General features: G+C 43.3%; 2 protein-coding genes across 3 annotated transcripts in view; both read left to right on the forward strand.

Annotated features, from left to right (window-relative positions):
- Positions 1 to 1,667: 1,667 nt before the first annotated feature.
- Positions 1,668 to 6,582, forward strand: gatm (glycine amidinotransferase (L-arginine:glycine amidinotransferase)). The gene is made up of 9 exons (XM_059547339.1): positions 1,668 to 1,821; positions 2,536 to 2,751; positions 3,081 to 3,276; positions 4,243 to 4,433; positions 4,522 to 4,659; positions 4,750 to 4,914; positions 4,996 to 5,059; positions 5,619 to 5,735; positions 5,840 to 6,582. The coding sequence occupies exons 1-9, from the start codon at positions 1,753 to 1,755 to the stop codon at positions 5,950 to 5,952; spliced, it is 1,269 nt and encodes a 422-aa protein (XP_059403322.1). The 5' UTR covers positions 1,668 to 1,752; the 3' UTR covers positions 5,953 to 6,582.
- An 846-nt stretch (positions 6,583 to 7,428) lies between these two features.
- Positions 7,429 to 12,894, forward strand: part of pde8a (phosphodiesterase 8A) — a 36,829-nt gene continuing 31,363 nt past the window's right edge. For both annotated transcript variants that reach the window (XM_059547337.1, XM_059547338.1), the window contains exon 1: positions 7,429 to 8,169. In XM_059547337.1, the coding sequence (XP_059403320.1) occupies positions 8,074 to 8,169 (96 nt within the window). In that variant the 5' untranslated portion in view covers positions 7,429 to 8,073. The remainder of the gene's footprint in view (positions 8,170 to 12,894) is intronic.

The following is a 12,894-nucleotide window of genomic DNA, read 5'->3' on the forward strand; positions in this document are numbered from 1 at the left end:
CGGTTTGCATTCATTCATTTGTTGAGTGTCCCGCTGCACATAACAAAAGACATATTTTAGAGATTGTTTCATAAACGGCATGCTTGTGTCTCAATGCTCTCATGCTTTTCAATCTAAAAGTACAATGTTCTAGTTTTTCCTCTCTTACCATCAGTTTCAAGGAAAATCCATTGATTGCATTGATCTTTTGTCTTGTTTTTCTCTCAATGATGCCATCTATGACAAAATTTGTTATTTAAATATTATCTTGCAGTTTGTCTGCCACATCAGTTCTGTGCTTGTCCTGGTTTTCTGACAGTCAAGTTTTACTAAGCTTTGTTTGGTAAAGCAGTGTTGCATATGATCGCCACCACTATCGATACCGTCCAGTTAGTTTATTTAAATCTTTTACCATTTTATTTTGGTATTTTATTAATTTAATTGAATAACGTAGTTTACTGTTTCTCATAACCTTCTAAACACTAATAACCTCTTCGAGCCGGTTAATCTGGCCCCCAAACTACTTACATTTCCCTCTTGGTCAGCATTTAAGATCACTTGTTTTAAATGAGCATTTTACGCAGATGACACAGAGATGTACGTTAATTATAAACCTGGTAATTAAACGACTGTTTGTTTTCTTTCTGAGCTCAAAACATGACACACACACACACACACACATACTGTATATATATATATATACATATATATTTGTATTTTTTATGTGCAATTGCGATGCGCTCCTAGCTGAGGTCTCCAAAACAAATGCACACCAACAAATAAATTTCAATATGTGCAAAACTGGGCTCCAGGATCCGGAGTGCGGTGGTCACTGAATCCTGCACTGGCTCGCTGTCGGGTTCTTGGTTTGGCTGTATGGAGTCTCAACCCTGGCCTTCGAGGTCCACTTTCCTGCAGAGTTTAGATCCCAACAAGCTAATCAAGGTCTTCATGATGGCTAGAAATTTACTGGCAGGTGAGTTTGATCAAGGTTGAAGGTAAACTGCAGGAAAGTGGATCTCGAGAGCCAGGGTTGAGAAGTTCTGCTGTAGAGTTTTTCATTTAGATTCTTCATCATGTGATCTGCTTTATATTTATAGGACCTCAGATGATACCAACTCTGAAACAACATAAAGAAATACCACATTTTACTATAAGTTTGATTGCATTATATAATAATTGCTGTTTGATTACATCTTTAATTGATTTTCCATATATTTCTGCTATATGTTCATTAACTGACAGTCACCTCTGATAAGCTAGCCTATATTGTACAAAAGTAATTTTCTGCTTTGCAACGATCATATAAAGCGCTATACAAATGAACTTGAATTGAATATTGATATGCATTCTTTGATTATGCATAGACACATGATTCTTTTACGTATTTTTACTTTTTTATCTTGTTTATTTCGTCTTATAGCCTTCCTCGAGGGCGGTAGGGTCGCCGTATAAAAGTAAATATTATTATTATTATTATTATTACCCAGCAGCTGCCTACAGTAATTACAGTAGCGAATGTAATCGAGCGCGGTTGCGTCATTTTAATCCGCTTCAGACGCGGTAGTGATAAGAATGTGCTGCTGTCAGGGATCTTCTCCTCCTGCTGCAGTTTCTCTCATGTCACGTTGCTGCAAGAATTTCTCTCGGCGACCCTTGCCATCTGCGCGCGCATTATAAAAGCGCGTCCCCGCGGCGCCTCTCCTACTTTCCCGGATCAGAACTGCTGCTGCATGCCTGAGAGCTCCAGTCCAGAGCCAGAACCAGAACAACATGCTGCGAGTCCGATGCCTGAGAGGAGGGAGCCGTGGAGCAGAAGCTGCTCATCTGATCGGCGCTCTGGTGAGTCTCGCGCGTCTCAGAGTAAAGGACTAGAGCCACATGTGTGCGATCAGATCCTTATGGAATGCATTTACAGAGACCACAGATACTTCCACAATTATGACAGCTGATTGATTTGATCATAAACATTGATTTGCAGTGTTAAACTCTTAACTGCATTCTCTTTTACAGGTGGAGTGAGATTATAAACAACATATTCGTCTTTTAATCTATTGTAAATCATGTTCTTAGAAAATGTTGCATTGGCTCAGAGCTGGAGATCGTGTGTTGTGAGTGAGTGACAGCACAGCTGTAGCGATCAGAGATCCTCACACTTTGACTCCAGGATCATGAAGCGCGCGCTCGGGCTGTAGATCTGACTGTGCGCGTTATAATCTCGCGATCGAGCTCGAGCCCTTGCCCCTTCTCTTCATGCATGCACTGAGGAGTGTTGAATGGATTCAGTCCTAAAGCAGTGCGCGAATCACAGCCTGCCATCCTTTTTCTCGGGGCGTAATGTAATCTGTTGAAATTCTGGAATTTTTTTTCCAAGAAAGTGCTATTTTAAACCCAAAATTTCAGGTTTAATTTACTAGCAATTTCTGAGTGATAAGAATAGATTTCATTAAAGAACATGTAAATAACTTTTCATAATTCAGCTGATTAAGGCCTCCATAATTCCCCCCTCCATTAATTGCATTGCTCTTTCTTGGTTTCTTGTTCTGTATCGCGCAGGTGGGTCGCGTGGCGTCGGGATGGGCGTCGCGCGCGTTCCGCAGCACCTCGAGTTCCGCCGCCGCGCAGCTCCCGCTCACGGTGGACGAGCCGGTTACCGAGCACGCGCCCGAGGACTGCCCCGTGTGCGCGTTCAACGAGTGGGACCCGCTCGAGGAGGTGATCGTAGGGCGAGCCGAGAACGCCTGCGTCCCCCCGTTCACCGTGGAGGTCAAGGTACACAACTCTTATTTACCAAAACACCCTCTTTTGTTGCTGAAACAATGGCAGGACATATAAATATAGACAGAATACAGTTTCATGAACACAGCCAGTATGTTAAGAACTAGTCTGACCAACTAGCAGTTAGTCTAGGGATCTGTCTTAAGTTGAGGACTCAAATTACATCCGTCACTGACATAAGTTATGACAAGCCCTAAAAAAAGAGCTTCAGCATTTAAAGAAGTAGACAATAAAACTGCAGCGTGCTTAATATTAACAACATTATCGTCCAATTGTGTGAGCACTAATTTGATCAGAGAATCTGAAGCTGTGTGTGTGTGCAGGCCAACACGTATGAGAAATACTGGCCCTTCTACCAGCAGCACGGGGGACACACATTCCCGAAGGACCACGTGAAGAAAGCAGTCGCTGAAATCGAGGAAATGTGCAATATTCTCCAGCATGAGGGAGTCACAGTGAGACGACCGGAACCCATCGACTGGTCAGTGCAGTATAAAACCCCGGACTTCACCTCCACCGGTGAGAGCTGACCACACACACACTGATACACTGATACATACACACACACACACACTGATACACTGATACATACACACACACACACACTGATACACACACACTGATACACTGATACATACACACACACACTGACATACACACACACACACACACACACACACACACACACACACACACACACACTGACATACACACACACACTGATACACACACACACACACACACACACACACACACTGACATACACACACACACACACACACACACTGACATACACACACACACTGACATACACACACACACTGATACACACACACACACACACACACACACACACACACTGACATACACACACACACACACACACACACACACTGACATACACACACACACTGATACACACACACACACACACACACACACACTGACATACACACACACACACACACAACACACACACACACACACACATGCTCTCTCTCTCTCTCACACACACACACACACACACACACACTGATGAACTCACACACACACACAACACACACACACGCACACACACACACATGCTCTCTCTCTCACACACACACACACACATGCTCTCTCTCTCTCACACACACACACACACACACACACACACACACACACATGCTCTCTCTCTCACACACACACACACACACACACACACACTGATAAACACACACACACACACACACACACACACACACTGATAAACACACACACACACACACACAGACACACACTCACACACTCACACACACACACACACACACACACACTGATAAACACACACACACACACACTGATAAACACACACACACACACACACACACACTGATAAACACACACACACACACACTGATAAACACACACACACACACACACACACACACACACACTCACACACACACACACACTGATATCACTGACCAGCTGTTTTCTGCTCAGGCATGTATGCAGCGATGCCGAGAGATATCCTGATCGTGGTGGGGAACGAGATCATCGAGGCCCCGATGGCCTGGAGAGCCCGGTTCTTCGAGTACCGTGCGTATCGGCCCCTCATCAAGGAGTACTTCAGACGAGGAGCCAAGTGGACCACTGCACCCAAACCCACCATGAGTGACCAGCTGTACGATCAGGTGTGAACAGACACGGGTGTAAACAGATGCATGTTACACCACTAATGCAGCACTCACAGTGTGTGTGTGTGTGTGTGTGTGTGTGTAGGAGTACCCCATCCGCACCGTGGAGGACAGACATAAGCTGGCTGCTCAGGGGAAGTTTGTCACCACTGAGTTCGAGCCGTGTTTCGACGCTGCAGACTTCATCAGAGCTGGCACTGATATCTTTGTACAGAGGAGTCAGGTGAGTGTCCTCATCCGCTCTGAGCTCATTGCTCTCTAATGCTCCAGCTTGTGTTGAGAACCCTTCAGCTCCTCACATTTTCACTGACAGGTTACAAACTACATGGGCATCGAGTGGATGAGACGTCACCTCGCCCCAACCTACAAGATCCACATCATCTCCTTCAAAGACCCAAACCCCATGCACATCGACGCCACCTTTAACATCATCGGCCCAGGGCTGGTGCTGTCCAACCCGGATCGGCCCTGCAGGCAGGTCAGTGCTGTGCTGCCCCCTAGTGTTGATCTGTAGCTCTGCAGTGACACACGCTCACATGGTGGTGACTCTCTCCTGCAGATCGAGATGTTTAAGAAGGCCGGCTGGACTGTGGTGACTCCTCCAACTCCTCTTATTCCAGACAGTGAGTACCTGAGTGCTGCGTCTCACTGTAGCACATGAGATCTGACGTGAGTTTGGTGGGATGGTCCTAAACTCTTCAGTCAAAGTTCAAATCTTAAATCCTATCAGAGCACCTAACGCTTTAAACACAAGCTTAAAGTTGCTATTTTATATTGATACAGTGCTCTAAACTGAGTCAGTGTTCCTTGAGTCAAAAATGAACGTCTCTGGAAGAAGTCAAAAAGCGCTTTATTGCCAAGTGTGTTTACACACAAGGAATCTTTCTTGGTGACAGAAGCTTCCAGTACACAGACAGGTTGACAAGTGAGAAGACACAGATCCCGAGCATCTAATATATTACAATTGTAATCAGATGTTCCAACTACAACATGAAAATGAACAATTTGAATCAAAAGATATTTCAAATGAAATCTATGTGCATTTAATTGTCCAGGGTCATGTTGTATGTCACTCAGTCACTGCTCTGATAAATGCATATTTCATATTTTCCCAGATTTTGTAGAAGATGAATGTCCATCTGTAAAATATTTGGCTAAATGTGAGTATTTGTGTAATCTCAGATCATCCGTTGTGGATGTCATCCAAATGGCTCTCCATGAATGTCTTGATGCTGGACGAGAAGCGTGTGATGGTGGACGCTAGCGAGATGACCATACAGAAGATGTTTGAGAATCTGGGTGAGAGCGCTGTTTTGGGCTCTTGCTGTGATGAGATGATCTTCAGCTGTGATGTGATTCCTCATTCACCTGCTCTGTGTTTGTGTGGGCTGTCGCTCTCGCAGGTATTAAGACCATTAAAGTCAGCATCCGGCACGCTAACTCTCTGGGAGGAGGCTTTCACTGCTGGACGACGGACGTGCGCCGCCGCGGGACGCTCCAGTCCTACTTCCTCTAGTCTGCCAGAGACACGCAGTTCTTATTGAGCTCAGATTTCAGCATGGTTTGACAGCGCTGTGCATGTCAGGGCTTTTGCAAACACCACAGATGAACGTGATGAATAGAAACCTCAGTGATCTCAATAGCAACTGCATTTCTGGCCGGCTGTTTTAGGACTGACTCCAGTGAAGCAGGCAGAACCCCCCCCACGCCACCACGACCACAGAAGAAGAGTTTCTACCTCCTATTTACCAAAATGAAAAGAAAAAAACATACAAACAAACAAAAAATAGCATATTTTGAATTGTAATGACTTCTTATATAATGCATTTTAATTATATATAATTTTCTTTTTTACCCTACATGTGATGTGCCAAGTGTTAATTTGTAAACTCAGGTATTTTTATAGCCATATTTCAGCTATTTTGTAAGCATTTCATGAAAATGTAAATATCTGTATGCATTGTAGTGGCATATAGTTTCCCTTCACAGAAGTGTTTTCTAGCATCTGCCTCTGATGTGGTTCTCATGAGCAGGAGTCAGGACGCTTGGCTGATTGTTTTGCGTTGCGCTTGTGCTGTGATTCTCTTTATCAACACATGATTGTGTGTCAGGTCAAACCATTCAAATAAAGATACACTTGGAATTCTGCGTGACATTCAGAGTTAGTTTTCCATTAAGCTTTATGAACTTAAGAGCTACAGATCACGAGAGGAACAGCAGCTGTTACTCTACTACTACTCTACAAACATACATTATTTCAACATGTTTTATATTAGTAACGAAGGCTGATTGAAAAGTGTGCTGCAGTCGTGTGTTATTGAGCTGCAAACTTGATTCATTTACTGTGTGTGTGTTTGTTAATCATTGACTGATCTGATATAACAGCAGATTCACTTCACCAAAACAGAAGTAATAAACACCCATCAGAATAATAAGGATCATATGTTTTTATTGTAGCTGATGTTTCATTTGCACTCAAAAAGAAAAAAAAACTGTATTGAGATGTTTAACACTTTTCTCTAAAATAATGGCACAGTGCTGAAGATGCATTTATGGCCCAGAGACACACACTTGAGCTGCAAGGGTTTTATTTTCATCTATCATGCTGACCATATTTTTATTTTTAGGTAATGAAATGCAAATATAAGAAACGTTCTGCAAAGGTTAAAAAACGATCGATATCACTGAGTACAAATTTATCGCAGGGGTCAGAGGGTCATGTTTATTAACTAATTAATATTTTTAGACTTTGTACCAACCTAAAGCAATTCACTTATTTAAAAACAACAAAACTTGTATGGCATTCTACTTCACAGGATAAGTTCTGTACAGCTGTGATTTCCTCAGTTAACCCTTTCTGCCTCCGTCCACAAGCTCGTCTGCATCGCGTTGCGCTTTAAAGCTCCCTCCACACGCGAGCTCCGCCCCTCTGCGCGCAAGCGGCCGCTGGTTGGCTCGACGCAGCTCATTTGCATTGACGTCATTCGAGGCTGTAGGTCAATCCGTGCGCGTGCTTTTATTGGATCTGCTGCTGTCACATTCGCGCCGCTGCTGTTCTCAACGCGGGTTATTCTCCGTCAGGAAACTCGCGACGCGCAAACGCCTTTTCTTCTGTTATCTGGCGGCCGTCCGTGGGTTTTCTCCGTCCGTCCCCGTGAAAGAGAGGCAGAATCGTAGGCCCTTGATTGACAGCTGCTGTTTAATACAGCTTTGGCGTTGACGCGCCGCTCCGGAGTTTCATCTAACGGCCCGTTTGATGTCATAAATGGCGGATCGCGCGTCCCGCAGCGCGTCCGGGGCAGATTTCAGCCTGTTGATGGGGAGCGGAATAAACGCGCCGGTTGGTTCCCGATGACTGCGGCTGAGGGAAGAGACACAGAGGCCGCGCGAAGCGATCGGGTCGAAGGAGAATAAGCGCACGAGCAGATGGACGTGGACAGAACCGGAGCTTGAAATCCGCCAGAAAAGAGGCGAAGCTCGTGAGCGGACCGTGAGGATGAGGAGTAACGGGCGCGAGTGAAGCGCGGCGTCGGTGGGGGGGGGCTGAGCAACATGAGCAGAGTTTGTGTTTGATCGATAGACTCGATAGATCCGATCTCCTGATGATCTGAGAGAGACATTCCTATTCGCGCAGTGAATGATGGGCTGCGCCTCCAGCATCCACATCTCCGATCGGGTTAATCACAGCGAGGACTCCCAGAACTGCTCTCATCCGGGCCACATCAAGCCTCAGGTGAGTGTGTGTGTGTGTGTGACCCTGGGATAGCTCACTCAGAAACCATCATCATGTAGGCCACTGCGTGACTCTGTGGAGCTCAGGGACTGACACGCTTTTCTCAGAATCTCTCCACAGAGGAAACAGTCTTTAAAGTGTATTCTGTTCGTGTTCTCATGGAATCAGGGTCAGTCTGCTCTGCTGCATACTCGTGCTAGTGTCGCATACTGAGTGTGTCAGTCAGTGAATGGAAACTCATAATAATGTCACACTGACGTGTCTGTTTAGTGCACTTGTTAGAGTACAGACTATATAGTCAATATTAAGAAATATGAGGAATATCATGCCCAAAAACATGAGCAGAGTATGTGTTTCTGCTGAAGGAGAGAGAGCTAGTATGGATTAGGACAGGGTGAATGAACAGGTGTTTGATGCTCCAGGTAATTAAATCACATTCACAGTTTTCAGCTTATGAAACTGTTCATCATGCATATGTTTCTGTTTAACCATTTTGAGACTGGCATTCAGATCCGCCTCCATGTGAGAGACACGCCCACATCTCAACATCCAATCAGCTACTGATGCATAGAACCAAGTCCCGCCCTACAATTTTTCGTTCAATCATCGCGCAGCTTTCTCACAGCATGGAAGAAGAGATTAATCTCGGCTTTAATCTTGATACTCATTAAGCTGAGATAAAAGTGGTTTATAAGTTTAAAGTTTTTTTTTATAATTCTCTATCCCTTGTCATTTTAAACAAAGAATATGATAAATTTGAGGCCATTTAGGTTGCAGTTTTTTGTACTAATACTAGCTATGATGATGATGATGATGATCACAGGACTCTCACTGGTGAAATGAGCAGATGTGTGTTGTTCCAGGCCGTGTGTGTGTGTGATTTACTGTGCTTTAACACACACACAGGTGATGCTGCTGATTCATTTACTCTTTCATCAGTCAGCTGTTCTGATGGGTGTGTGTGTGTGTGTGTGTGTGTTAATCAAGGCTGCAGCAGGATCTGTGTGACTTTCTGTCCATGATAAGACTCAAGTACAAGGTCTGATGATGGTTTTCTCATGTCTCGCAACACATTCCTCTTTGTGTATTAATGTGTGTGTGTGTGGTGCTGATTAGGGTTAGTGGTTTATCTGGCCTTGGCTGAGGCTCCACTGTTCTGGGTTTGTAACCCTCAATACCAGATTCAGCCAGAGTGTGTGTGTGTGTTACTTAAGGGACAAAGTTTGTGGCTGATTTAAAGTCAAACTGGTCTTTTGTATTTCATTGTAAACATGCAGGTGTTGGTTTGTGTTTGACATCATTATCATGGTTCCCAGCAGCCCCTGTGGCTCACACGTGTGTGTGTGTGTGTTCACTGTAGAGTTGTGCTGCTGCTGTTTGTGTCGGGATCTGTTTGTTTCTTGAGTATCATTATAATATAATGCATTATATTTCCCCAAAATCCATTTTAATTTTTTCGGGATTCCATTTTAATTGTTTAATAGAACTTAAATAATTAAGCATGTCTAATCAAATGAAAATATGATGACTCCTTCATAACAGATTCAGCTTGTACGGTTTAACAGTCTCTTACAGTGTACTGATCTGATGAAGTACAGGGGTTAGTATCTAGTTATTGTAATTATTATGAGTACAGTATAGTACAGTATGTACATGCTGCACAGTGTTGTGTGTGTCAGCGGAGCTAAGAGCGGCTCGACTTTAGCAGGATTGAATGTTAATCTGGATCAGGACAAAAATACCTGGAGAGAGAGAGAGAGAGAGAGAGAGAGAGAGAGAGAGAGAGAGAGATTGAGAGGGAGAGAGACAGAGAGAGAGGGAAATAGATCCAAAGGGGAATCAATATATCTTTGGCCAGAGCTCCCTGGGTCTCACAAGAAATCTTCCAGCAAGAAATAATCTTGACCAAACTGTAAATAAAACTGGTTCAGAGTTAGTGCACCTCTGCCGAGCTTTAGGCCTGTACATCCTTAATGGCAGGATCCGAGGGGACTCTTTAGGGAGGTTCACGTGTTGTTCAGCTCTTGGAGCTAGTGTAGTTGACTACGCCATCCTCCTTCAGTGCATTCACTGTCAAACAGCAAACTCCACTTTCTGACCATAACCAAACTAACATTTATATTAAAACAAATCACACACCAGAACAAACCAAGCTGGAAACCTGCAAAATGTTTCAGGTCCAGCAGAGATACAGATGGACTTCAGACAGCGCAGAGAAATTCATCCATGCCCTGAATTCTGAAGAACTGAAGAATCTAATCACTATATTTCTGAATAAAACATTTGAAACAACTAAAGATGGTGTTAATTTGGCTACAAATGAAATCAATAACATATTTCAAAAAGCAGCATATATAAGTGAATTGAAAAAGGAAAAAAATTCATTAAAAAACACCAAAAGATGAAAAATGGTTTGACTCAGACTGCAAAACCTTAAGAAAACAACTTAGAAAATGATCAAATCTGAAACATAAAGAACCATACGACACCGACATAAGAACTGAATACTGTTCAAAACTAAAACAATAGAAAGACACAATTAGAACAAAAAAGCATAACCATCTGAACAAAAGTTTAGAAGAAATAGAAGATTCAATAAATCAAATCAGTTCTGGGATATGTGGAATAATCTGAGCACAACAAAACCACAAGATCTACCAATACAAGACGGAAACATTTGGACACAACATTTAGAAAATTTATATCAAGAAATCCCACCAAAACAGCTCAATGACAATTATGATCTGATCAAACAAAATCTACAAACTTATGAAGACACAATTAAAAATAATCAAAATCCACTTGACTTCCCAATTACATTTAAAGAATTGACAAACAAACTCAAAAGCCAAAAATGTAAGAAATCTTGTGGTCCTGACAGCATTCTAGGTGAAATGCTGAAACACAGCACACCTGAGCTTCAGACAGCTGTGCTCAAATTATTCAACATTGTACTTAGTTCAGACTGCTTCCCTGACATCTGGAGCCGAGGACTCATTACCCCTATTCACAAGAGTGGAGACAGACTGGACCCTAATCATTTCAGAGGTATCTGTGTGAGCAGTAATCTGGGGAAGTTATTTAGCAGTATTTTAAACCATAGAATGGTAAACTTCCTTAACGAACACAATGTCCTGAGCCCGAGTCAGATTGGCTTCCTTCCAAATCACAGAACGACTGACCACATTTACACCCTACACACCCTAATCAATAAACACGTGAAACAGACCCAAAACGGAAAAATATTTGCATGCTTTGTCGATTTCAAAAAAGCTTTTGATTCTATTTGGCACGACGGATGATATTATAAACTTTTACAAAGTGGTGTAGGGGGTAAAGTGTTTGACATTATAAAATCAATGTATTCGAACAACAAATGTGCGATCCGAATTGGCAACAAACATACAGAATTCTTCACCCAGAAAAGAGGAGTGCAGCAGGGCTGTAGTCTGAGTCCAACGCTGTTCAACATTTACATCAATGAGTTAGCGGTGCAGCTGGAACAGTCTACAGCCCCTGGACTCTCTCTACAAGACAAGAACATCAAGCTCTTGCTGTACGCAGATGATCTGGTGCTGCTGTCCTCCACCCCACAGCTGGACCTGCTGGACAACTACTGCCAGAACTGGGCCCTGGCAGTAAACCTCAACAAGACCAACATTATGGTCTTTCAGAAGAAGCCCAGGTGTCAGGAACACAGACACCAGTTCAGTCTAGGCAGCACCGCTCTAGAACACACGATGCAGTACACTTACCTCGGCCTGATCCTCACTGCATCGGCGAGTTTCAGTTCGGCAGTGAATGCTCTCAAAGATGAAGCTCGAAGAGCTCTATATGCAATCAGGAAAAAATTCCAAAATATTGAAATACCGCTTCCAATCTTTGCTAGTGTGATTCAGCCCATAGCGCTGCATGGAAGTGAGGTTTGGGGTCCACTCAGTGATCAGAGCTACACTAGATGGGACAGACATCCAACAGAAGCCCTACACACAGAATTCTGCAAAATGATTCTAAAATTACAAAGAAGAACACCCAATAACGCATGTAGGGCAGAATTAGGCCGATTCCCATTGATTATCAATATGATATAAAAGATCCCTCAAATTCTGGATGCATCTTAAATCAAGTCCCACAGAAACGCTACATTTTAAAGCGCTACAAACCCAAGAACTGAACCCTGAAAAGAGTCCACTCAGTCAGCTAGTTCTGAGACTTACTAACCAGACTAACTCTACTAACACTAACCAGTCTCAGACCAGCACTGCTTCTCACCCAAACATCAGAACCAATCACATTAGCAAACACTCTAAAAATACATATCTGGAACATTGGGATCAAACACAAACACTCTCTCCGCACCGAGCACAGCGCGAGTAACCAGCTGCTCAGTTCAGCTTTTCCGCGTCGTGTGTTTGAATGCTTTAAAATCTTTTGAATGGTTAAATTGGCAAGTGGCAAGGCTTAATAACACGTGAAAATGATACGCTTTCGTGACGACACGCAGCTGCGTTCTGTCAACTGTCCTGAGCGTCTCTTTAGACTGACCAGACGGTTGAGATCGACTAGTAAAGATGGGATATTTTTTCCTATTCAAAGCGCGATCTGAAATCATAGCTCACTATCAGCAGTTATTTTATCTATGTTCGTAACATTTCTTATAGATTATTGCTCGGTGTAAGAGATAAATAAAGATCAGATAAAGATAAATTGGCACAAGCATCAGTA

The sequence above is a fragment of the Carassius carassius genome, unplaced genomic scaffold (assembly GCF_963082965.1).
Source record: "Carassius carassius unplaced genomic scaffold, fCarCar2.1 SCAFFOLD_65, whole genome shotgun sequence".
Lineage (NCBI taxonomy): Eukaryota > Metazoa > Chordata > Actinopteri > Cypriniformes > Cyprinidae > Carassius > Carassius carassius.